The 27,549-nt window shown below is 36.6% G+C and overlaps 2 protein-coding genes across 4 annotated transcripts in view; both read right to left on the reverse strand.

Moving 5' to 3' along the window:
• Positions 1-27,549, reverse strand: part of NEK11 (NIMA related kinase 11) — a 249,295-nt gene that overhangs the window by 183,785 nt on the left and 37,961 nt on the right. For all 3 annotated transcript variants that reach the window (XM_069473252.1, XM_069473250.1, XM_069473251.1), the window contains exons 2-3: positions 27,192-27,357; positions 6,796-6,914 (exon numbers count right to left, since the gene is read on the reverse strand). In XM_069473252.1, the coding sequence (XP_069329353.1) occupies positions 6,796-6,914; positions 27,192-27,357 (285 nt within the window). The remainder of the gene's footprint in view (positions 1-6,795; positions 6,915-27,191; positions 27,358-27,549) is intronic.
• Positions 17,848-18,510, reverse strand: LOC138386687 (large ribosomal subunit protein eL21-like). The gene has a single exon (XM_069473248.1). It carries the CDS (start codon positions 18,488-18,490, stop codon positions 18,008-18,010), a length of 483 nt encoding a protein of 160 aa, XP_069329349.1. The 5' UTR covers positions 18,491-18,510; the 3' UTR covers positions 17,848-18,007.

Here is a 27,549-nt window from a genome sequence, read left to right on the forward strand (position 1 = left end):
CATTGATAGCCCTCATATATGTATATATATATGAATACATAAATAAGTAAATCAGCACTAGGTATTTTAAGAATAAGGCACGTAATATGTTAGAAAGCAGTTAGGAGAAGTAATTAGCTAGCACTGCAGTAATGGAACAATAAATTCTATGCAACAGACCAGATATCAAGCTATTTGGTAAATATTTTTTTAAAAGTATAATTTATTGACTTTGTGGTTATAGTAAGTAAAAATAACTCTGGTATAAAAGTCTTGTCATATACTTGGCTAAGATCCATTCCTTCGAAGTATATAAAAATCAAATCCAAGAAATAATAACAGGCAGCACAGGTGATTTATATAAAATCTTTATTCTAAACATGTAGTTTTCCATCTATTATCTTATGTGCCCCTTACCATATCTGTACAAGTAATGGTCCCTCTCATTTCTGTGCTTCATGACACCCAAGTGACCTGGTTAAGATATAATGACAATTTGTGGGCAAATTTGTGCTAAAACTCCTATCTCTGTCTCCCCTTCAGGTCATTTCCCCCAGGCTCTGGGGCCCATGCTAGGGTGAAGAACAGCCTGTGGAGGTACAGAGAGCAGCTATTTCTCAGGCCCCAGCCAAAGGTAGGACTTCATTTCCCCTTAAGCCCTTATCTGAATAGTTTCTGAAACTTTCCCTGTAGGTCCGTCCTTCATCTGTCAGGTTCTCAGGGAAGATTGCAAACTTCTCTTGCCAAAGGTGCTGGCACAGCCAATGGCTCCTTTTCGACACATGGCCCGGGCAGACCTTTGTTGCTGATCTCTGCCATGTGGCCCACATCCTGGACTCTGAGGCACCTGCCAGACTTTGCTCATCTGCATCGCAGCCCCTCACTACCATGATCAGGCCTCTGTGTTGTAAGTCAGGAGCAGGGTCAAGTCCTCCTCAAATCATTGGCTATTGCCAACACATCAGCAGTGTACCTACACCTACCACGGAGGTGGGGTTGCCTTGAAAAAGTGACCTCAGGACATCCTCAAGAAGCGGGAACCAGGAGAAAGCAGGAGACTCCAGTAATACCAGACACCACAAGTTCTCTCTGATTTTCTATCTTCAAACCTGAGGTAGGGTACTTCTTTCCCTAATCATATTTATTGGCCTGGATTCTCAAGTGTGTCCCTTCCCTGAAAGCCTCACTACATTAAAAATGAGTTCTTCATGCCACCTTTCAGGGGATATTTTAGCCACTCTTCCACGATACTTCAACCAAGCTGGCTGGGAAATGTGTGGGTTGCTAGGTGATGAAGAAGACATCTCAGGGTAAGTGGCCCAGCCCTACTCTCTGCTCCACAGTGAGAGCACCCAAATCAGCAAGGCCTCAAGACCACCAAAAGATGGGCTTTCTGTAGAAAGGCTGTTCTATCCTTTATCTTAAGAAACTGAGGCCAACTGAGCTCAGTAGGAATGAGTTTTAGTGGAACATTCTCAAGATAGCTTTTAGTGAACTGTGAATAGTCTCAGCTTTTAGCATCATTATTTATGTGTTTATACCATATGTTATAGATTTAGAATATTCCAAATGTTTAAATAACCCAAATTCAAATAAGTACAGGAAAGCTCCAAAGGAGTGAGCAAAATCATTTCTTCTGTAACTTTATTCTCCTTATTTTTTCCAAGGTCTTATTTATCTCTTCTGCTGCTGCACTGTATTAGTCAGGGTTCTCCAGAGAAACAGAACTGATAAATGATTTACTATAAAGCATTGGCTCACACTGGTATGGAGGCTGAGAAGTCCCACAGTCTGCTGTTTGTAAGCTAGAGGTCTAGGAGAACTGGTGGTGATTTCATTACTAATCTGAAGCCTGAGAACCAGGGGAACCAATGGTGTAAATTCCAGTGTGAGAGGGCAGGAGAAGATGAGATGAGATATCCCAGCTCAAGTTGTAAGGCAGGAAAAAGGGAGCAAATTCCTCCTTACTCTCCCTTGTTCTATTCAAGCCATTAAGGGACTGGATGAAGCTCATCCACATTGGGGAGGGCAATCTACTTTACCGGATCCACTGATTCACATGCTAACCTCATCTGGAAACGCCTTCACAGACTTACCCAGAAACAATGTTTAATCTGGGCACTCCATTGCCCATTCAAGTTCATCCGTAAAATCAACCATCACTTGCACCAAAACGTTTTGCAAGGCATTTGCAACAGAGGAGCCAAACCTAGCCTCTTCACATGTATTGTTGCCAGGGTAATCTTCTTATCTCAAATGTAAGCAATCTATGTAATTTTCAAAATATACTTTAATATATACTATAGACCACACAAGGAGAAAGCTGGGATAATGGTTTGTAGCTAGACCTATTTTTATTGGCTATAGTTTGAATGATTTCCAAGCTAAGTGAAACATTGTGATAGACTGTATTCTTGTTCCCAAGTATTCACATTTCTTGTTCCTTGCAGTGAGTGCTCCCTTTGGGAGGAATAGGCATCCCTACCCACTGACATCAGACTTGGTCGTGTGACTTGCTCTGGTCAATGGCACGTGAGCAGACAGGATGACTGCCATGTCTGAGCAGAAGCTTTAAGAGCCAGTGAGTGTTTCTGCTAATCTTCTTGCCTTTCCCTCCACCATGAGTAAACCACGTCCCAGATAAAAGCTGCTTCTTCAATTTGGGTGCTGGAATGAGAAGATATGTAAAGCTGACTTGTAGATGACCCACAGCTGCCAACATGCAATATGAGCAAGGAACGATTGCTACTGTAAGCCAATGACATTGGGGTTTTTGTTAAAATGGCCTGACTCCCTTCTGTAGGAATGAGTTTTAGTGCTACCTTCTCAAGGTAGCTTTTGGTAAAGTACGAATATTCCTAGCTTTTTAACATCATTATTTATAAGTGTTTATGCCATATGCTAAAAAAAATTATTCTTTTGGATTTAAAATGTTTTAAAAATAGATAGTTAAGATACATAAATTTATTTTCTAAAGGAAACACATCTTGTACTAAATTAAATATTAAAAACTAATAGAAGTGAAATGTAGATTACATATTTATGATCAGAAATGACTTACATCATTGTTCCATTTAAAAACTACTGGAGATTGGATCAAATAAAGATACTTTTCTCCCCTTCCACACCCAAAATTCTCAGATACATAAGAAATCTTTCAAGAGGACATTCATAATAGTGCTAAAAAACACTAGTTATATAAAGGCAAGAATTTTTTCAAAAAGCCCTGAAAGAATGCAGGAAAAGGATTCCCAAACCTAAAGCATACTTAGAAGAGAATCATTCCTCTATTCAAAGCAGCCACCGCCTCAATAACGCATCTTGTATGGTTTTCCTCACTTCTCTGTCTCACTCTTCCCACTTACTGGCTTCTGCTTTCTAAGATTACCTCCAAAATAAACTGCTTGTATCCTATTCTTTGTTTCAGGGCTCTGATATTGGAGGAACCCAAAAATAAGACCTGATGTTTCCCCAAGATCTAGTGCCTCACTTCTGACTTCCTTCTCTCAATATCTCTTTCTCAATCTCTCTCTCTGTCTCTGTCTCTGTCTCTATCTCTGTCTCTCTCCCTTCCCTCATTCTCTCTCCATAGTCTACCCAGCAGCGCATTCCCAATTAAACTCAGTGTGATTATTTCAAACCTGTGTTTCCAATTTCTCACTGACCCAGGCACAAAACCTCAGGTTCATCTTTGACCTTCTATCACATCTCACTTATCCACTTAATTTCAAGTTCAATCATTTCAACTTATCAAGTTCATTCTCATCCTTCCACATTCTGCCCACTGCTGCCACCTTGGTTCAGGTCTCATACCCTCATGCGTGGATATCATTAGAAAAGGTTCCTGACTGATAACCCAAGTTCCCTTCTTTCCTCTGTTTAATTTATCACCTAATTTTCCCAATGCAAGCTCTGGTCATATTATTTAGCTTTACTCAAAAGGCTCCTGTGGCATCCAATGTCTATGCTACAAAATAAAGCCCTCTTGATCTCAACCTACCTTTGCCAACAACTTTATTCATGTACCCCAAGAGCCTTTTAAACCAAACCACCTACCATTCACTCTAAAAGTTCCATGTTTTCCCACCTCTGTGCCTTTGCTCACTCTGTTCCCTAAACCTGGAAAGCTCTGACCCATTTTTCACCATATTCAAAACTTACCTTGGGTGAAATGCCACTTCTTCCAAGAAGAAGCCTTCATTGATTCCCCCAAATGGAAACGCTATCACTCTTCTGATCTCCTATAGCACTTAAATCGCACTTTTCTTGGCACTCTAATCATTGTTTTAGAGTATAACTTACGTTAAAATGCATAAATGTTAAACTTGACAAATTTTTACATATATTATCACCCTTATAGTCCTCCACTTAGATCAAGATATAGACCATTCCCATGATCCCAGAAGGTTTCTTTGTCAAAACCCCCTTCCAAGAGTAATCTCTATTCTGATTCACCAAAGATTAGTGTTGCCTGTTTTTGTACTTCATTTAAATGGAGCCAAGTGGTATACACTATTCCATCTGGCTTCTTTCACCATGTATCATATCTCTGAGATTCACCCAGGTCATGCATATCAACTGTGTATTCTTAAATTACAGAGTAGTAATTTTTAAAGTCCATTGTATAACTATACCACAATTTATTTAACCATTTCACTAAGGATGAACATTTTTTAGTCTTTTGGCTATTACAAATAAGGTTTCAATGGAAATTTCTGTACATCTTTTGTTGGGCATCAGCACTCATTCATTTTTACCCTCAGGAATAGAATTATTGGGTCACAGGTATTTGTATGTTTAGCTTCGGAAGGACTACCAGACATTTCTCCAAAGTGTTTATACCAATGTACATCCTACCAACAATATAAGAGAATTCCAGTTGATCTACATCCTTGCCAATATTTATAATTGTCAGAAATTTTTTTCCCTACCTGGTGGCTGTGCTCTCATTTCTATATTGAATTATAACCACAAACAACAACATTACATAGAGCTTAACAGTTTGCAAACATTTTAAATGTATAATATCTCAATGCATATTTCCTATAGCCCTATAAAGTAAGCAGAGAGAGTCCCATTATTACTCCTGTTTTATAGATGAGAAAACAAAAGCTCAGAGAGGTTAATGAACTTGCCCAAGGTCATGAACCTGTATGTACTGGAGACACCAAATCCTGTACATCCACCACGCTACACAGCTTATAGTTATGTGAGTACATGTTTTATCTCTGCTAGTTTACTAACAACTCTTCGAGGTTGGCACTTATTTTTAATTTATCACTAATTAATGAGTAAATGAACTGAAATATATTAATAAAAGTGAAATTTCTCCATACATAAAAACTTTACAATAATTATTTATAACATAATGAATAAGAGGCACCATCATTTGTTATATGAATCACAAAAGATGGTATTTCACAACCACAAATATCCAGATAGTCCTATTTAATGACTTTCTTTGAATATTGAAGGATTTAAAAAAAATTATACTCCTCTCCTTGGAGGGTTATTTTAAACTCAATTATTTTAACTATTACTAAGCAGTCTCAAATGTATCAAAAATATTTGCATTCTTAAATCAACCAGATTTCAGATTTTATATTTTGCGCACAGAACATCATAGTTCTCATCTTTATATGTATTGTTTTCTGAGTTGTTTTTCTTACGTATAATGTAACAATATGCCAAGTAGTAAAGAAAATAAAAGAAATACTAACACAACTGTATGTACACAGAAGTCTTACATTTAACAGTTTTGGGTAGCTTATTAAAAGATTTTTTGATATTTTTTATCATTGACTCTTAGGGTAGTTTGACATCATTCAACAGATTGTTATGAGTCGTCAATAAATCAGTAGCTATCTACCTCATCGAGCATGTGTTTCAGAAGATACATGGAGAATTGCAGAATAATCCGATTACTTTCTATGCTATCAGAAACTACAAATAGCACATTTAGGCAATCTAAATTCATGGACAGCCAGACCTTGGTGTGCCCTATAAATTACTACCTTTGTTCCAGAATAATGTTACTATGTGTTATGCCCATTCCCAAGTTGAAAGCTACCATAGCCACCTCAAAGTATCTACTTTATTTGTCTATGTATGTTAATCTTTTCCAATGTGTTCATATCCTTTTTAGGGTCTATAAAACATTTAACAACTAAAAGTTCTTACTTTTGGCCTATGGAAAACTCACAAAAAATTTTAAAATACAGTTTTTGAGGCAGAGATTGTAAATGCAAATCATAGATAATTGAAAACTCATAAAACATATTTTGATGTTCTTTATCAGATATTTCATGTCAAAACTGACTTTTTGTCTGAATAATTATCTCTCTGAGACCAAAGAATATCTTCTGCCTCAATTACTTAGCTCATTTGGGATGTAAACCCAGCTAAATGTACACTAGCACATCCCAAGGTGACCATGCATTTCATTTGTGGTACATTAAGGTATTTATAACTCAAGTCTGCTGTAAGAGACAATAAATTCATAGCATGCTAAAGGTATCTGAGAACTTCTTGTAATATACAGGAGATGATCAGATATAAAAAAAATATGTGTTTAACACAAGTTTCTGTCAATACCAACTTGATTTCTAGAACAACAAAAAAAAGCCATGCAAGTAAATCCTCTGGATATAATCATTCAAAAGTTTCCTCAAGGAAAAATATATTATAAATATTTAGCTATAACCATTTACCTTATAGACTTGTTTCCCTTTAATACTACCAAAAAAAAAATTCACTTTTCAAGTTCAGACATGACTGTTGAAAATATATCCTGTCCCCAGAAGCAAATGAACATACCTTTCATGCATGTAGTCAACTCCCAGCAACAGCTGGATAAACCATTCTATTATTTGATTTTCTGTAAAGATTTTTCCAGCTTCTTTATATTCCTGAATTTTACAGTCCAGATCTCGACCCTAAAACAAAATAGCATAATCTTTCATATTTTTTTCAGTTAAGATTTTAAAATCAAGCTTTCTTAACAACAGTTAATACATAGTAATCATTATATATCATAAGAAAGTAAGGACACACTGCCACTCTCTTCTCAACTAGGCCTTAATCTTGACCTTGAACCAACCTTGAACAAACACTACTATAGTTTCTGACAACTCAAGGCCACATCCCTAAGATGACCCTAGCCACCCTAAAGTGCCTGCCTGAGAAAACTCAGGACTGCCAAAAGAATGTGCCCTAAAGATAGGGCTCCCATCTCCCAGCCTCTATGGAAGGGTAGGAGTCTAATTTTGATAAGCACCAGTTAGAGAACCCAGATGGGTTTCACATGGACTAACTCCTACTTCCTGATTTTTGTAATTTTTCACTTCCCTGACTCTGCTCAGGCCCTGCTGTTCCCTCTCCCTACTCCCTCATTCTCCCTGAACACCCAGGCACCTCTGTACAAGTCAGAATGGAGCTCAGCTCTTTCCCGTAGTGTCAGTAGTTACACAGTAAAATCTATTTCATAGCTTTAACTAATGTTCAGCTATTTTATCTTTGACATCACTCAAGAACAAAACCCTTATAAAGGAGAAAAGTTATCACGCACACCTCCAACCTAAAGTATTTTTATTATATTATCTAAATATTTACCCACATAAAAGTAGGAATAACTTTCCTCCCAGTTAGAGTTTTAGATAATTGTAAAAACCTAACATGTATATAAGTTAAAATGTAAACCAATAAAATTCAAATCAGTGATATTAATTTAATATAAAGTGATGATATTTGGTGAAACTAAATTTGTGTTTACATTGTACATATGATACTACCTGCTATAGTATAGATTCTTTTGAGTTTGGCATGCCCAGCCTACCATGGATATTGGGATAACTGAATTCTCCTTTTCTCTGTTTCTCAGAAATACAGCACTATTGATCTATGAGAGATCCCAAGTATATCATGTAAGCATTTACTCCATCTCTGTCCTACCCCTCACTGGCGATAAGTAAAATAATAATACATATTATTAAGGCCAAAAACTAACCATGATCATAAATGACAAACATCTAAAATTGCCTGGCAGTGTCTGAATAATTAAGGCCAAAAACTAACCATGATCATAAATGACAAACATCTAAAATTGCCTGGCAGTGTCTGATATAATACCCATTCTGACTATGCTTGTGTTGATATGTTTCAATTATCACAGAAATGAAAACACTAAATGTTAAATTCTCTTAGAGAATACTTATAACCTGATCCCTTTTACTGTAAAACACTGAAAAATTAGAGACAATTTGAGAAGTGTTCCTCTGAAGAAAAGGATGGGTTAAATCTTTGCAGGATGCAAAACACAGGCCCCATAGAGAGCAGAAGAGGCATTTGCCAGGGCCTTGGGGAGCATAAGTGGAAAACATGAAGCTATTCACAGACTATTCATGACAAAGTTGTCATCAGATGCAAAGGAAAAGAATTTATAGGCAATGAGACAATCCGTGAGAAATTACTTCTAATCAAACAATATGAGGTCAACTAACTACTTCTAATGCACTTTTTATTTCTTTTCAGTGCAATGTGCAAATATTTGCTTAGCATTTTCTCTCCTTCCACACAGGGCCACAACAAGTCAGAACTATAGCAAACATTCACTTGCAGCCTGGCTTAAGCACACTTTCCTGATAGATTCTGGGCTCAAGGAGATCAAAGCTTGTTGGAATTCAAAAATATAGTGAATTGAATATTTGACTCCTTATCAAAAAGACTGTTTCATTTCACTCCCTTAATTTAACTTTATATCACTTTCTTTTTAATCCTACAGTTTATTTGAATTCTGTTGGACTTTCATGATGTTTCTGTTCTCTCATGTTTCCCTTAAGATGCAAAAAACATTTTTTGACAATAGATCATTCATTATAACATGTAGTAGACATAAAAGGTGAGATGTAAATATACAATTGACCCTTGAACAACACAGGTTTGAAGTGTGCAGGTCCATTTATAAGCAGATATTTTTCAACCAAACACAGATTGAAAATACAGTATTCACAGGACTGAAAATTCATGTACGTGAAGGGCTGACTTTGTCTACATATGTGAGAATTCTGCAGGGCCGACTGTGGAACTTGAGTATGAGCTGATTTTGGTACACACAAAGGGTCCTGGAACCAATCCCCCGCATATACCAAGGAATGATTATATATATTTTTCCAGTCTGCTTTCATTTCCATCCAAGAGGACTCCAGCAAAGCTTTCTCTCATATGGAAAAAAAAATAATAATAATAAAGTTAAAACAAGATCATCTTTCAATATTTCCTTTAGTTTCTCTGATATGGTAAAACATATCCAGTCCCTGAAAGATCATTATCTTACATGCCTTCCTAAATGGCTTCAGATGAGGAAAAAAAGAAAAAGAGAGAGAAAAGGAGAGAGAGGGAGAGAGAAGGAAGGAGGAAGGAAGGAAAAGAAAAAGAAAAATTTGCCTTAAAGAAATATTAATGAAGCTGTCTGCTAGCTTCTTATATCAACCCAATATTTATTACTTTAGAAAGACCATACATAAGCACAATTGTCTCTATAAATATGGCTTTGTATAGGTAATTGTCTGCTCCAATTGTCATGTTAAAGGAACTTAAATTTGGCCTGAGGGTGCCTCCTTACCTTGAGTTCCTACACAGCAAACTGCAACCTAGCTGAGCATATAAACAAACCAAAACTTAAGAGTACAACAAACCCCTGAGTTTCAACCAATCACAGGCAGCCTAATCATCACACCATACCCAAATAAGGCAGATGCCTACTTGTAGCCAATCAGGTGATTCCTCTATTCTGCTTGTACCTGGCCTACAAAAGCTAGCTGCTCTTGCTGCTGGGCAGAGCTGTCTGAACGTCCTCTGGTTCTGAGTTCTACCTGATTCATGAATCATTTTTTGGCTCAAATAAACTCTAAATTTAATTTGTGTAAAGTTTTTATTTTAACAATTTGGCATCAGAGTAGGATCCAAAGGAGACTTTCAGTGACCTCTAGGAGCACCAAGTGACCACACAAAGGTACCTGCCAGATTGTGCACACTGATCTCTTGCAGCAACTGGAGGTAATGAGCCAGTTCCCTCATGGATGCAAGTTCCACAAATTTGTGTTTTGAGCTCTCTGAGTTTATTTGAGCAATTTTTACTTGACTAGGTACAGGATCGGATTGGATCTGATAATTGAATTGGATCTAGTTAGAGGCCTCAAGTAGGTACCTTTTGAAAGTGGGTTCCACTAATACACTGCTGGTGGGACTGCAAACTAGTGCAACCCCTGTGGAAAGCATTATGGAGGTATCTTAAACAGATTCAAGTAGACCTGCCATTTGACCCAGCAATCCCATTACTGGGCATGTACCCAAAGGAAAAAAGGTCATTCTGTAACAAAGACACATGTACCCGAATATTTATAGCAGCACAATTCACAATCGCAAAGATGTGGAAACAACCCAAATGCCCATCAATACATGATTGGATTAGTAAGCTGTGGTATATGTATACCATGGAATATTACTCAGCTATAAGCAATAATGAAGATACGACATCTCTATGGTTCTCCGGGAGAGAGTTGGAACCCATTATATTAAGTGAAGTATCCCAAGAATGGAAAAACAAGCATCACATGTACTCACCAGAAAATTGGTTTCCCTGAACATCACCTAAATACACATCTAGGAACGACACCAATCGGATATCAGACTGAGGTGGGGGGTGGGGGAGGGGATGGGGGTATGCCTACACAATGAGTGCATTGCGCACCGTTTGGGGAATGGTAACACTTGAAGGTGCTGACTCGGGAAGGGTGGGGTGGGGGGGGAGGGACATATACCTACATGATGGGTGCAACGCGCACTACCTGGGGAACAGACACGCCTGGAGCTCTGACTTGGGGGGAAAGGCGGTACATGGGCAACGTATGTAACCTGCAATTCTGTATCCCCCATAACAATAAGATGAAATAAAAAAAAAAAAAAAAGAAAAAAAAGAAAGTGGGTTCCTCTGAATCTAGGGAATCTGGGACTCCAGGAGTCTAGGAGTCTACTTTTTTGACACATTGGCTAAATTTATTAAAAAAATTATGGGACCAGAACATATGGATTTTTTTTCAATGGGTTTAACCTTATTAAGGACAACTCAGAATTACATGACCACAGTGGGAAAGTTTTAACCTAGATAAAATTATTCGCTGGTAAGGCACATTAGAAAAGGAAGGATCCAAGGTACCACAAAAGCAATGGATGCATTCTTTAATGGTACACAGAGGTATCAAAAAGATTAAATGAATCAAAGATTGCCTCATTAGAAGATTCCTTAGAGAAGGCAAATGAAAAAATCTTAAAAGTCTTTTCTACAAATATTAGTTAACTCAAAACCTTTAGCCATCTGGGTGGCTAATCTTGTTCCATTGGCCAGAAAAACAATTTGCCTCCAAATACTCATAAATAAATTAGTAAGGTTTGTATTCTTGTACCTGGCATGTGGCTAAAATTTTTTAATGAAAACTATAAAATCCATTTTTGTGTATATGTTTATGTATGTCAGTATGTATGTATGTTATATATGTGTGATATTTTTCTACTTCCTTATGGTATTGCCAAAATTAAATTGTGAAAGAAATCGATTTAAAGAAAAATAAGTGCTTATATAAAGTATTCCCTAAACTTTTAGAAACTAAACCTAAAATGTTTTCTAAGTACACATAATCTGGGATAATCTTTGGTAAATAAAAGCTAGTAAAAGTGTGTTGGTTTGACTAAAGCAGGCATGTCTTCAGAGTTGTCAGCATTAAGTGTAACACAGATGTACTTTTCTTATCTAGGTTTATTTAGTAAAATAAGTTCATGTTATCTCCATATTACAAAACTTATCAGCAAGAAAAATAACTTAAGGTGATGGCTGGCTGTTTAATGTCTCATTTTCACAAGTATTCTAAGCATAATTGTTAAAAACAAGACTTAAATAAGATAAAACACCCATGTGAAGAATGTCCTTCCTATACCAGAAGGTTTTATTTAACATTCTTATCACAAAAGACAAAAAGTTGAGGCTGAGGGAAATCTGTACAAACAACAATTTAATTCTCAGGCTTAGCCAAAACCAAACCAAACCAAACCAAACCCTAAGACAATGGAGATAAAATTTTGCCTCTTCTGTAGTTTCTTATTCCAGAGAGACTAAAGATTTTGGGGACTGTTAGTAAACATTCTGTATCACATTAAAAAATTGTATTATGAAAAAGTACATGTCCTAGAACTCATGATTCATAGATTTTTCAATCTACTGATTGCTGGTGTGACAGATCACAATAGCTTGCTTCCTAGTGTTCACTGGAAATTAAGGTCACTAAGAGTTAAGAATTCTAATTAATATATATAACTAAAATTACTAGAAATAATAAGGAAAACAACTCTGTATGCATGTATACAAAGAAAGTAAGATGTGCTTTTGGTAAGAAAAGCTATATGTTATGAGGAAATGTTTTTGTTTTGTTAAAAGAAAAAGAGAATAATTTTTGTTCTAAAGTAGAATGATTGTTCCAAAATGAGAAAGAGGAGAAGTATAGAACAAAAACTTAGTGGATATAAGACTGTTGAAAGTTTGTAGAAGAGGAATCTTGGAAAAAGAATTTTATATGTGATCAAGCTGGCTAAGATTAGAAAAGAACTATTTGTTAAGTTTTTCTAAAAATTAAGCATTAATATCAAAAATACACTGACAGAAAATTAGAATTTGGTTCTCTCTGCTAAACAAGGTTTTCCTGGAGTATTGATCCACTTCTAATAGGAAACCATGAGAAGTAAAGTTTATCTTTTGGGCAATTGGCCTAGGAAACAAAGATTCTGTGTTTTATTAAGATAATTTCCTGTTGTCTTTATTAGGTTTTTGATCACCTAAGAAAACTGAGTCCTTTCTATTTAAAAAGCAAGGTTCCTTTACAACTATGTAACTTTCTCTGAAGTCTTTTAATTTTGACTCTCCTTAAATGAATATTGTTCACAGTGACCTGTGATCCCATTTTAATCAAGTATTTTAAACCTTTTGATATTTTTTGAATACTTTCCAAAATCAAATACTAAATTAAGATTTTTTGACCTCAGACTAACTTGGGGAGTTTCAATATGGACCTCTGAAATATCTCAAAGGAATTTTTTTCCTCTTTGTTTATAAAAAGAGAGTTGTTAAACTAATTAGGCTTATTTGATGTATTAATTTGCAAGGGAAGCACTGTCAAATAATAACTGATGCTAAACATTTTTAAAGTTATATTGTATGGGTATATTATTACTGTGCTCCAGAAATTGTATGAAATTCTGAGAAATCTGATAGTCTTGGTAGAACACTATCAGTCACAATCCAGTTATTATATTAAAATATTGTATGTGCAGAAATAACAAAATTTCTTTGTCAATTGCATTACAATGAACTTTCATCAGATATTTAACCATGACTTAATCTTGTTCATTTCTTTTACTCTGGGACTTTCCTGAAAGCTATTACAAACAACTATTATATAACATAATAAATGTTTCATCTTTGAGGAGATGGAAAAAACTCTGACAAGTACAGGTTTCTGATAACTTTAAGATCATATCATTAGACTGGATAAGAATTCCCAGAATTCTAATAAATAAGCTTATTGGTTCATAAAACCGCTAACCCAACATCAAGCAAAAAAAGAATTAATTGAATACCAAAGAAGTGCTTTGGCCGGTTTTCATGTTAAGTCAGCCAGTACTGAAATTGTTAAGATACGTAATTTCAATGAACTCCATAAGATTGATCCAAGTCAAATAACCTATGATAATCTATTTAAAAAATCATGCTATGCATCTGAATTGGAGAAACAAAACTGGTATTTAAAAGGATGTAAATTCAGTGTTAAGTGTGGACTCATGGAGGGCCTAGACGGTCATCTGATCCTTCCTGCGTCCACAAACCTTCCATTATTAAAAGGTCTGCACTCCTTAACTCATCATAGAAGAGATAAAATAATCCAAACTATGAAAAAATAATGATGAGGTGACTTCTAAAATTCCTAAAACGGTTTCTAACCAATGTCTGGTCTGTCAAACCCATAATTTTGATAAGACAATAAAAACCTCACATGGTACATTTCCAGCACCTGCTAGATCATTTGAATACTTACAGATGGATTTCATTCAATTGCTGCCTTCAATTAATGTTTTCTGGTTGTATAGAAGCTTTTCCCTCATGTAGGAAGGTTGATGTTATAATAGTAGCTAAAAGGTTATTAGAAAACGTGTTTTCTTTATGAGAAATTCCTGGAGAAAATTCTCCTGGTAGAGGTATCATTCCACTGTACAAGTTATAAGGTATTACAAACACAATCGCATTTGGCAAAGCTAACTGAATCAACTGTATTGCCTTGGTCAAAGGTATAACTGATTGATGGCAATCATTCACTTCCATTGGAAAACATAGATTGACTCCTAACGAAATAGTTCCTGGAAGGCTTAGGCCCCTAATAATAGAACTTCATGAATCTGACATTCTTATAAACTCTGATATGACTCAATATTGCAAGGTTTTAAAGCATTATACCAAAGTATATTTTCACCAGGTAAAAGCAGCACTGTGTAACCCACCAACTGATGACAACTAGATCTTTCACAATCTAGAACCTGGAGATTGAGTCTTTTGGAAAAAACACCAGAGAAAGAGTGCACTTGAGCCCCACTGAAACGGACCATACCAAGTTCTTCTCACCAGCCACACTGCAGCAACACTTCAGGGCCTTGAGTCTTGGATCTATATATCTCAACTCAAGAGGGCCCCTCTAGGATCCTGGAATTGTAAGACCATGGAGACCTCAAGGTAAAGCTGACCGGAGAAGTTTTTCCCCAGAAGCAGATGGCATTCTAGATGTGAACAGCTTTCCCAAGATCATGAGTCAAGACTTCTCTCCCCTGTCACCATGAAACCTATGTCCCCTTTCCTATTTTTCTTGTGTTTCTTTTCTGCTTATACACAGCAAGATAATGTGATAATTAAGATTTCATACTCAATAGCTTCTGCAGGAAACTTGACTGAATTTTGTACATGTCACATTAAATCTAAAGCCCCACGTGACCTTAGAGATCTTGTGGTTCACCCTGTAAAAAATTTCACTGATATTTCAAGTGTGACTATTTGTTCAAGTTGCACATCTGGTCCTTTCTATAGGGTTAGATCTTTAGATTTACATATTCAGATTCCTTGTTTAAGTCTATCTGTAGGAAAACCCTACAGTGAGGGTTTTATGGTTAAATTATTCCCCAAACTGGGTAAGAAAACCAAAAGAAAAAAATAATTTGATAGTTTGTAGACAAATTAATAACCCTAACCCCTTAATTGTCCAAATCCTCCAACCCTGCAATGATTCAATAATGAAGCCTTGAATAAATATTACTAGTGCTTTCCTAGGTGACTTCTAATTCCATTACTCCTAGTTCCACTACACAAGGAACTGTCTGTTGTGCCTCTCCAGGATGTATTTTTATCTGTGAAGGATTTAACAATCAACCATATGTGTTAGGCAACTCCATGTCTCAATAAGTGGAAAATAAGGGGACAATGTGATTAGAGATTCTAATAGTACCACTGTCACTCTACAACCAAGTGGAAACTGGACAATTGGTCTACACCTCTTGATTTGTACAATGGACTAAAGAGGAATTTTCCAGCAGGTTTAAATCCCTCTAAATGGGTATCTTTTGTAGAATGCTCCTTCCCTGGCTTGGCACAAATGTAAATGAGAATATGACTTGAAATCTGTTTCAAACATTAGCTACTATAGCTGACTCTACTGCAAAGGCTATAGTTGTATAACAAACTTCTTTAAATTTTCTTGCTAACATTGTTTTAGATAACAGGATTGCTCTGGACTACCTGTTGGGTGAACAGGGGAAAGTGTATGCAATAGTTAACACCTCTTGCTGCACTTTGATAAATATGTCTGATGTGGTAGAAATTCAATTGTAAGAAATTAACAAACAAGTTACTTGGTTAAAACAAGCATATTCCTCTTCTGACTCATTTTTTCTTTGATCTGATTTTAATTGGTTTGGTTCATGGGGGCTCCTATTAAGGAATACACTTCACTCTCTTAGTATTATCCTCCTGATAGTCATCATAATAGTCTCCCTGGTACACTATATTCTCTCAAGAGTCTGAAATATTTGTAGTCAGCCATCTGTTGTACATCAAATGGTCTCACTACTGTTATAATAACAAAAACACAAAGAGTACATAAAGAATCATTCAACTGACCTGATGCCATGAAATGTGAATTCCATCGTGAGAACAAACAATTCCATTATGATGGTGACAGAGAGTGGCATCAATGCCCAAAGTTTTGGTTAATCTCTCAAAATTAAGAAGCTGACCAAAAGCAGGGAATTGTTAAATTAACTTAAATTTGGTCTGAGGCTGCCTCCATACCTTGAGTTCTATGTAACAAATTGCAGCCTAACTTAGAGTATAACAAACAGCTGAGTTTCAATGACTGATAGCCAAATTATCACACCAATGCCCAATTAAGACAGATGCCTAGCTGTAGCCAATCAGATGATTTCTCTATTTTGCTTCTGTGTACAGCCCATAAAAGCTCACTGCTCATGTAGCTGGACAGCACTTTCTGAATGTTCTCTGGTTCTGAGTTTTGCCCAATTCATGAATCATTTTTGGCTCACATAAACTCTGCTAAATGTAATTTGCCTAAAGTTTTCCTTTTAACAGTTATTTGTGCTTTAAACAGAAATTTGTGCATCAAAATAGCATTCCTTTCAGGAATCTATCCCCAAACTGCAATACCATTTTTCATTTCCTATTGTCATTTTTAAACTGTGTTAGTTGAAGAAATATGAAATTCTACACATTTCATATCAACTTCTTCATTGTTTATGAGTGAGCAAAATTATATTATTTTCTGTGAGTTCTGTTGCCATATGGAAGCACATTCTCTGGGTGACATTTATTGTCGACCTGACAATCACCTTCTTACACTCTCTTTGAGTGGAAGTTGTGTGTCTGCTTCCTGCACTGATATTAAGTACATGACTTCCACTAACTAAATAAATATATAGACGATTGAAGGGGAAAAAAGAATAAGACCTTTAATAGTAGGCCTCAAGTGAAATGTCAAAAGGAAACAGACAAACTTCCCTTTGCCCTCTGGGTAGAACTTTAAGAAGAAATGTAGCTGTTATTAGTATTAAGCAGGGGATGTGTTTAATCAACAGGAAGATGGAACACTGAAAAATTAAATTAATCCAAGAGCTGGGTCTTGTGCTCCTCAAGTTACTCTTCCTATAATTTTCATTTTGCATGTTTATCTCCAAGAAAAACTATTTGCTTTGCACTTATAGTGTTCTTTAATAAACACTCGGTGGATTATTTTCTGAGGATTTAATCAAGGTAGACAAGTCAGTCACAGATTAAGACAAACAAATTATGCTTTGATAGAAAGAAATATAGTTTTTTGTGAAGTAGTCTGATTTTAACTCACCAATATGAAAAGCATTTCTTTCTTTCTCTAAGCTATCTTCCAAGTAAAATTCAAATGTTTTTGATGAAATGTCACACCTTAGATTAAGACATTCTTATTATAATATCTGTAAGTGCATTCTGTTTCCTTAACTTTGTCTTTGAGAAATATTCTTTGAGAAATATTTAATGGTGACTTTTATTGTTAAAACAATTTTAATGAAGAGTATTGACTTTAACCAATATTAATGTTGCCCTAAGTCTATACTGCTGACCAAAAAAAAAACGCTTTCCTTCATTAAGATCACTCAAAAGTTGCAATGAAACAGTTGATGTTTTTTTTTGGTTTTTTTTTTTTTTTAATTAGCTTTGCAGCTTTTATTAGCTTTGCGGCTTTTATTAGGTTTGTCTCCTATGCCATGAACTCACAGGGCATAGGTTCCAGCAAGGCTCAAGGTCCTTTTCTTATGCTTCTTACAAAGTGTGCTATGCACGGATCCGGTCCCAGCACCTCAGGCTCCTCTCCACTGCTTCTCACAAAGTGTGAGACACCTATTATGCCATGAATTCATAGGGAATAGGTTCCAGCAGCTCGGGCTCCTTTCCGTTGGTTCTCACAAAGTGTGCTTCTCTGGGTGGAGCAGGCTGGCGCTTCAGCTGAACCCAGGTACCTTTCTCTTTGGCTTCCTTCTTTTTCTGATCATTTTCCTTCACACGTTTCAGGAAGCTATCTCGGCTCTTAGAGTGCTTAATGTGCTCAATACACACATTAATCCTCTTGGCAAGAATCTTGCCCTTAACTTGTTTGTTTACAACAATTCCAACAGCATGCTGGGTAACATTGTAGACTCTTCCAGTTTTACCATGGTAACATTTATGGGGCATGCCTTTTTGAAGAGTACCCATTCCCTTGATGTCTACAATATCACCTTTCTTGTAGGTTTGCATGTATGTGGCCAAAGGAACAACTCCATGTTTTCTAAAAGGCCTAGAGAACATGTATCGGGTACCTCTCCTCTTTCCCTTTGTGTTTGTCATTTTGGCGAATTACTGGAAGATGGCGGCTCCGGCCGAAAGCACAGTCGATGTTAACTTCTAAGGTTTTGCAAATCTGTAGCCCAAACTGTACTATTTGATAGATTAATGGTATCTCCTCTCTCCCTCATCCCAGTTATCCAACAATAGATTGACTTTGAAATGCCAAGACCTTAAAGAAATGAAGAACAACTCAAACACAGGCCTCTAAATTCCATCTTTGATTGTCATTATAAAGTTTTAAATCCTAAAACGATTTGATAAAAATTAATCCTTTTATTAAAGTTGGTAATAGAAGTACTTAAAACCAGTTTAAAAGACCAAAGGAGAGCATTCTCAGAAGCCTGAATACAATGAAACTATAATGTTAAAAGCATATACAAAGGACAAAATAACCTCTGGATTTTAAGGTTGGAAGAAGCTTGAAACATTATTCTGCCCTACTTCAGTTTAAAATGAAAAAGCTGCCCTCATTAATTCACTGGGTTGACATTTTAAAATGCTGTTCCCTCACACACAGATCTGCATTATATAAGCATCCTTCCAGTGGACCTCAAATTTTAGTGTACTTCAGAATCATCAAAGTTGCTTGTTTAATATGTATATTCCTAGACTGTATCAACAGAGGCTCTGATTCAATAAATCCAGATAGGGCCCAGGAATCTGTATTTTTAACAAGTGTTCTAAAGTGACTCCAGGACAGATGGTCCATAGACCACACTTTGAGAAACAGTGCTAGACGATAACGTAAATGAGCCATATATTTAATATTTAGCCCATCAATGGAAATATTTTGTCCAATGCAATTCTAAAGGCAAAAGATATACTTAGGAAAGGCAAAGTTTAATAAGAGTCATTTTATAATAGCATGTTTTTAAAAGCCTGTGACATTACTTAGGAGAATATCAAAAAAAAAAAACTGAGGTAAAGGTGGTAGGGGAGGAGATCCTCTGTCATTCTATTGAAGAAACTGAAGACATTTCCCTAGAATTTTGGAAGTTCACGCTAATGGATTGCATAAAGAGTGGGGTAAATGTCAAGCCATATTACGCTCTTAAAAGCAAAATTTAAAAATCCAGTTTCTAAATAGTTACTAAAGAATGCCATGTAATATCATGACATTCATGTCCAACAATATAAATGAACATCATTTGGTTCAGTTACTATTTTTTTTTCAAATTGTTTTAGAGTTAGTATTCTTTCTGCTGAGATAAATGTACATGAATAAAAATAAAATGGCAAACTCACTATCTTAAGAGGAAGTCATATGAAATAATGCTTTCATCTATAAAGTACTGGGTTGTTTTTTAAAATAAACTACTTGAATTATTTTGATTCTATTTCTGAACATTTATGTTTATATAAATTTACATGCCCGCTAAAGCCATACCACAAATGTCATAAATTCTACTGGGTTTATGAATTGCTTTCTATTTGTGCATTACAACATTTCTTTTAAATGAAACTAGTTTTGCTTTTCAATTATTACATTTAACAATTTTAAGTAAAAATCAGCGGCCTTACCTTTTAACTTTTTTTGTTAAAAAGGTCGAAATATTTTGTAGTTTAAACAAAGAAAGTAAATAGTATAAACCAAATGACTTTCCTTTTGATACTTACGAAAATCATGAACAGATCAGTTTAAAAGTACAAAAATATGAGACACTCACATTATGTACAGCCTTCCCAAACTAACAAAGTCCAGACCCATAGAATTGGCACAGGGCAAATTCAAGGAGGCCTATCTATTCCTGGATAGAGCTGCCCAGGAAAACCAGAGGACCCTGATAGTACTCATCTCTCTGAAGAGGACTTCACCTCTTTGAAGATAACACTTAGTTCTCTCAATCAGCAGAAATCCCAGCAATGCCAATAACTGAGGACAGTCCTGATGTGTTGACAACTCCAATGTGTGGACACCTGATGTGAACTCACATCATGAAGGATGGTCACCAATGGCACAACGGTCACACTCCAAGAGTGTCCCTCATCCCTAAATAACCAATTGTGTGGGGGTGGGGGGTGGCCTCAAACAGAGCTGCCTCACTATGAGCAGTGGCTTTGAAAAGCAGAAAACGGTTTGTCTCTAATACTAGACCCAACACACCCAGTATGAAGTTCAACAGGGACCCTCTGAGAGCTAACAAGCCTGGTGGCTGTATGTCACTGCTAAATTCACTTGCAATAGTCTACTGACATCCAGTAGAGTTTCAAGAGTGTAGTAATCAACCCACTTACTTGGTTTATTTAAACATTTTTGCACAAACAAGAAACATAAGAAGAAATTTCAAATTTCCTTTTTTACAGTACAAACAGATCCTTGGAAAGTATTTGCTTCAAAGTTACTATCAGACCCATGTTAGAATTTGCATGTTTCTCCCTTTTGGCACGAATCTTCATACTGAAGGCTACAAAAACTCAGAGGTAAATATTAGCTTGTCTTCTAGGAAATATCCTGGGGGGTGGGGAGAGTAGCAATGAAATAATGAATAATTATATTAATAATAACTTCCAATATCGAGGGCCTTCTAGGAGCAAAGCTCTGATAGTCACTTTTTCAATGTTATTTCAAATCCCTATTAAAAACCTAACACAATAGGTGTTGTTACATTCTCTTAAGACAAGAAAAAGAAATAAGTTGCTCAAGAAAATGGATAAAGATTTGAACAGATGTGATGCCAAAGTCCACATACTTTTCATTATTTCAGACTCTGTTTTCTACGGAGAGAAAATAATACCATCATTACATTAAAACTTGTATGTGTGCACAAATTAATACACATGTGTTTCTGTGAGTATCTATATGTAATATAGAAATAGAGATAGATAAAGATAAGAACATAAGCGAGAATAAGCCAAGTAAAAGAGCAGCCTCCCCAACACCCCTAGTCCTTGTCCTGCCTCAGATGAAATTCAACATTTTCCAGTCATATGATAGTCAGAAAATCATTCCACCTCTCTGGAGTCCTGTTTCTTCATCTGTAAAATAAAATTAATAAGCAAGAATTCACTTTTCCTCAAAATTGGATGAGGCCACGTTAAACCCAAAGGAGCCTTAACAGCCAAAGTTGGAACAATTTGAGCAACAAAATAAATAATGCCAGTACTGGGTAGTAACCTATGTAATTTTTAAAAATCCATGAATTCATACTGTTATAAATAAATAATTGAATAAATACATAAATGGAGGAAAGGAAACAGCTCTTCCTTACAGGGGAATCCCAATAAGTAAATGTAGAAAGAATGAGGAAAATACATAATCACAATTAGGCAAATAACTGCACAGTAAAAGTTGCTGTAGGCAACTTCCCCGAAAGCTATTAAAATCAGTGGGTGAAGGTTTGAGAAGACATAGGTTATTAGCATAATCTCAAAGTATTTTACTCAAAATATTTACCAATCACAAAAGGAAAAATAGTAACTTTCCAGTAGAGAAATTCAGAAGACAGAACCTTAACAAAGTGATCAAAGTTAACATCACCAGTAATAATATATTATACCAACATCTTGTATCCCCTGATGTGATGTACTGAGAAAGATACGGTATCACTTCTGCAGTAGTCTTGCCCAGAATAGGTAACTTCAATCTAATTATGAGACATTAGACAAACCCAAACTGAGAGACATTCTACAAAGTAACTTGCCAGTACTCATCAAAAGTGTCAAGGTCATAAAAAAAGAAGGCAGAGAAGGGAAACTATCACAAATTAGATGATACTAAGGAGTGACCTAGGAGACTCAATGCAATATAGACTTCTGCATTGGATCCTAGAATAGACAAAAGATATTAAGGGGAAACTGGTAAAATAGTAACTCTCTGATTTTGATAATTGCACTACGGTTACATAAGTTAACATTAGGAAATGTGTTTAACTATAAACATAATACAATTAAACGTGAAGCATTAGGTTACTAAATCACATCCCATGCTTTTCTACCTCTGAGCCTTTTAGTACATACTTCCCTTTAACTGAAATGTCCCTATTCCTCTCCACCTGGCCAAATCTTTTCAACACTTCAAGTTCAAACATAATGCTAGCCCCTCCATGGTTCCTGTGGTCAGAGTCATTTCTTTCTCCTCTTAACTCCCACAGTGCTTTAACTATATCCTTCCCACGACATTTTTGATATTCCTCCGTGTACTTTAGCCATTGATATAAACAACTCATTAATCCTACCAGACAAGTTCATTAAATATTATCATATTATCTCTGTTATCCCACACTACGTCTGTAATTGTATCTGACACAGAGCTGGGGCTTGGTAATGGCTTTTGGAAAGACCCTTGATTACTATTGCCTTTGTAAACTTCAAGCTCATAAGTAACTAATAAATAATTCAGAATGGCAATTTATTCATATGCAGCAAGAACTAGAACTGCCAAGACAACAGTGAGTTCATGTCAGTTTAGCCAGCATATTTTTTCCTGTTATAAGAGGCATATATATATAGAAAGCTTAACTGGGATCGGAAGGTTGCTTGGGTACAAGGAGAATGAGTTGGGTGATTTTCATGAATAATCACAATAAGCTAGGTGGCTTGATCATAAAACTACACCTACCACCAGGGCCAGACTTCCCTGTTCTCAGGTCTGGGCCTCATCTCTGCTCAGTAGTCCACAAGCACTGACAAATTTTTCCTTTATGATTCTATTTGTCTGTTTCCACACTAACCATTCCTCCATGTTTGCAGTTCTCAGCCCTGGCTGCACTTTAGAATCTCCTGGACAGCTCTCAAAAATCCTAGTGCCTGGGCCATACCCCTAATCAATGAAATCATACTTTCTGAAGGTGGACCTCAGGCCTAAGTATTTCCGAAAGCTCTCCAGGTGATTCTAATGTGCAGCCAAGGTTGAAAACTAGTATTATTAATATATTGACATAATTTTTGTTTAGCTATGTTAATATCACTGAGCAGGAAATAGACAAGTCCAACATTTCCTGCTTTTTGCCCTGTTATTTGTTCTCTCCACCAGCACCACCCACTCCTGAAGATATGTGATCTCACCTATTTTCTATGGTGCCTATTAATTTAATACCCAGGTTTCTGGAGATGTCTTATCCTTACCCAAATGGAAAACCTTCAGGCAATATGGCACAGGTCTCTAGTACAGTACTACATTGTTAGGTGTATCAGCAACATAAGGTAGGACAAAATACTTTTGACATATATAACAGCTGGAAGGATCCAATAACTTACCTTGTACCATCAGTATTTGACAGAAATGATGTGGGAGACAGCTGGAAGAAAATACTAAAGAATTCGTAAAAAAAAAAAATAAATAAAAAATGTCCTGAGTGCTAACTTCTTTGTGGCTCAGTACTTGGATCTGTGATGTGATAGAAAAATGAATCAGAAAAAGATCAATCCCATATGCTGAGAGCCTGAAATGGTACAGATAATGTATATTGTGCTGGGTACCATGTGAGATAAAAATGCCATGAGAGTTTGGAGGCTGGGGTCAGGAGTGATTGCCAACCAGGAGATTATGGGAGCTTTTGTTTATGGAAAGGGAACCTTGTGTATTGGAACTTTTGATTATGGGAAAGGAGGTGGCATTTAAGTGGGGCCTAGGAGGCTGGGTAAGACTTGAAGATGTGAGGCTAGGAGGAGGGGCATTCTGTAAGGGAGTGAAGATGAAAAGGTGTGAAGCTGTGGAGATGAGCAGAGAACAGCAAGTAGTTCCATTTCCTCCCCATGTGGAAGAGAATAGAATACACCAATATTTGAAATATTCTGCCATTTGGGTAGTTTGGAAACTATTCCCCATTCAAGATTTAGTTAGATCTTGACCAGAAATTTTGAGAGTTCAGCTGTTCGCTTTTTTACACTCATAATCTGATGTGATGTGCCCAAAGGGTTGAGTAGTAGATGCAGAGGCCTCACCAATGCATTTGTATATTCCAGTCTTGAAAGGCCCCAAATTAAATTACAGAAGAGGGAACTTGAACGTAAAAAGATCAGCCATTTCAATGGTGATGGCATTTCCTATGAGGTGCAAGTTGGCCACCTGCCATTTCCTATGTTATTATTTACTTTAATAAAAAGAGAATAATGCCAGGCCTGTGAAAGTTAAGAGTAAATGTGGGTCTGAAGATGAGAAATATCTCTGCTAAGGGAGCAATCTGTGCATGTCATTCCTTAGGAGTCAGGGAAGTGGCAGTGACAGCTCAGCTGAGCGCAGAGCCTAGGAAGCCCCGCAGCTGTCTTCCTGCACTGCCTGTAGCCATCTCCATGGCAACGCCCCCTCCCGGGAGAGCAGCTCAGCCCATGGAAATAACCCATCATTTAAAAATTAACGCAGAGGACCCTGGATTGGATCCTATACAACAAATAACATTCTTATAGAAATGTCCTCTCTAAGGACATAATTAGGACAAATGGGCTGAATTTGAATATAGATTGTGAATTTATTTGATGGGTGATTCTCAAACTTCCATGTACTTCAGACTCACCTGACCGGCTTCTCAAAACACAAATTGCCAGACCCCATCCCCAGAATTTCTGATTCAGTATGGCTGGGATGGAGGCCAAGAATTTGTATTTCTAACGAGATCCCAAGTGATATTAATGCTCCTGGTCTCAGATCACACTTTGAGAACCACTGGATTACGTACTCGCATTGTATCAGTGTTAATTTCTAATTTTGATCATTGTACTGTGGTTACGTGAGAGAACATCCTTAGCCTTAGAAAATACTCACAGTAGTATTTAGGACAAAGGAGCATCATGTCTGCACCTTACTCTCAAATGGGTCAGGAAAATGACAGAGATAGAGATAGAGATAGGGAGACAGAGAAAAAGAGAGAGAGAAGATAGAAAAATAAACAGAATAATGCAAATGTGGAAAAATGATAATAACTGGAGAATCTGGATGAAGAGTATATGGGAGTTCACTATATTATTCTTATAACTTTTCTGGTACTTTAAAATTACATTAAAATAAAAAAAAATTAATTAATGGACGTAAAGAAAGTTATAGCAGCATATCATCCAAAATAGTAGCCACTAGCTACATGTGGTTAAATTTAAATTAATTAAAATTACATAAAATTTAACATCCAGCTGCTCAATTGCACTAGCAACACTTCAAGTGCTAAAGAGCCATATGTGACTAGTGACTACCGTATTAGCACACATATAGACCATTTCCAACAGCACAGAAAGCTCTATTGGACGGTGCTGACTACAGTTTAAAATATTCTAAGACCTGGAAGAAATCTTTGAAAAATTCAATATGCCAAAAGCAGCAACAGAAGTAGCAGTAATAGTTACAAACAGTAGGAGTCAGTTGTTTCTAAAATAATAAAGTTTATAGACAGAAAGTGCTAATGACAAAAAATGATCAAATTATAGCAAGTGGATCACAGTGTAGCTACATATGCAAATAGCTGTAGTTTTGCATGGATTAGTGACATATTTGCCAGGGCAGCTGTTCAATATCACTGCTCTGCATACGTCATCATCTTACTGATTTTCTTAACAATTCACTGGGTGAAGGAGAAATAGACCTCCAAGCAACCTGGTTCTTTTTTCCCCACTTTCCTCCAAGCAGAGCAGGGTCAAGAGCTGGATTGGGAAATACCCAGCAAGGCTGAGCTGGGGAGGGTGATCTGAGGGGAATGGCCAACACATGGGATATTTCAAACTTGTTCAGATATTTTAATTTGGCTATTGGTTTCATTTTGGGTGATACACCAGGTAATGTATAAAGCAGGCAAGGTTGGTTTTTGTTGCTATTTCTATTCCTTCTGAGCTTCTTTTCCTCCTCCTGTCTCTTCTTTTATGTCTCTCAAATACATGGCACCCTCAGGTTGTATCTGGCTGCCCAAAGTTTCTGACCCAAACAGGCCTGCCTTCTACTCTAAAGATTATCTTCTTTCTTCCCAGTATCATTTTTGGGGGATTCCAGTAACACCCAAGTGATGGACTGACTAAATTCACCCTACAGTGTGAATAGTACCAAATTCTCCCAAGGTGCATTTGGCTAACCCTAGTTTCCAGAATATTCTGGGAGATATTTCTGAGCAAGGTCTTCTTTGGGTGATCCAATCCCTGTGCCTCCCTCTACCTAACAATGACCCTTACTATAGCTACACATTGTCAATTTCCCTTCTTGCACCTTTCCAAGCAGTTTGACACTTACTTAGGTCTCAGTAAAATACACAGCTACTACTTGGAGAAAACATACAGTGGTAGGGAAAATTGCAAATACCTGAAACCATAAATCACAATTTGATAAATATGAAGGATTTCTGTGGGGGAAATGAGCCATATTTCCATTTCCAAATTTCTAGTGGAGAAAATAAATCATAGAGCTAGAATCCAAAAATCAGGAGATGTATTTCTACTCTGTCCAGGCCTCTGTTAGGGCATTTAAATGTCCATCTAAGCATAGGACCATTGTAGGAGATTTGCCTGTACCCCACCAAAAAATTGTTGAAGCTTTCTTCTGTAGCAATTCCTCCTTAAAATATATTCATTTTGACTGAGTTTGTTAAAGGAGGGAAAACCCTTCCTTAGAAACAAGTTTTCAATTACCTGGAGATAATCATTTTTAGCTGTAAGACATGAGATCCCAGGTCTTTATAGTTCATTCAACTTCTGGTTTGATAACTGCACTTTTGAGATATCTCTTTACAGAAGGCTTTTTGCCATGCAACAGATTTTTATTAAGACTTCCAAGAGAGAAGATGAGTCTCACCTCACAGTACTCTGTAATAATGCAGAAATTATCTTGCTCCACAAAGCTTGCATGGAACTTGACAATAGTTGGGTGGTCCAACTTGGAGAGAAGCTGGGCTTCCAAATTGGCCTGCACAGTCTCATTTGGATTTAGTTGTCCAACAGAGATTTCCTTCAGTACTTTTCTGCAGCCAGAAAAAAAAAAGTTTAAATACATTTAGAGCTGCAAAGCACATTTAACAGATATGAGCAAGTGGTATAGGGCCACCTAATTAATGCCCAGGTTGTGACCTACTCATAGGCCTGGTATTGACACTGTGTCTCCCAGTGGGCCCTGGGCGTGCATTCCTGTCCCAGTCAGTGACACAGCTTCCTCA

The sequence above is a fragment of the Eulemur rufifrons genome, chromosome 7 (assembly GCF_041146395.1).
Source record: "Eulemur rufifrons isolate Redbay chromosome 7, OSU_ERuf_1, whole genome shotgun sequence".
NCBI lineage: Eukaryota > Metazoa > Chordata > Mammalia > Primates > Lemuridae > Eulemur > Eulemur rufifrons.

Bases quoted from the DNA above. Each gene is read 5' to 3' on its own strand.
- LOC138386687 (XM_069473248.1), bottom strand. From the start codon at position 18,490: ATGACAAACACAAAGGGAAAGAGGAGAGGTACCCGATACATGTTCTCT.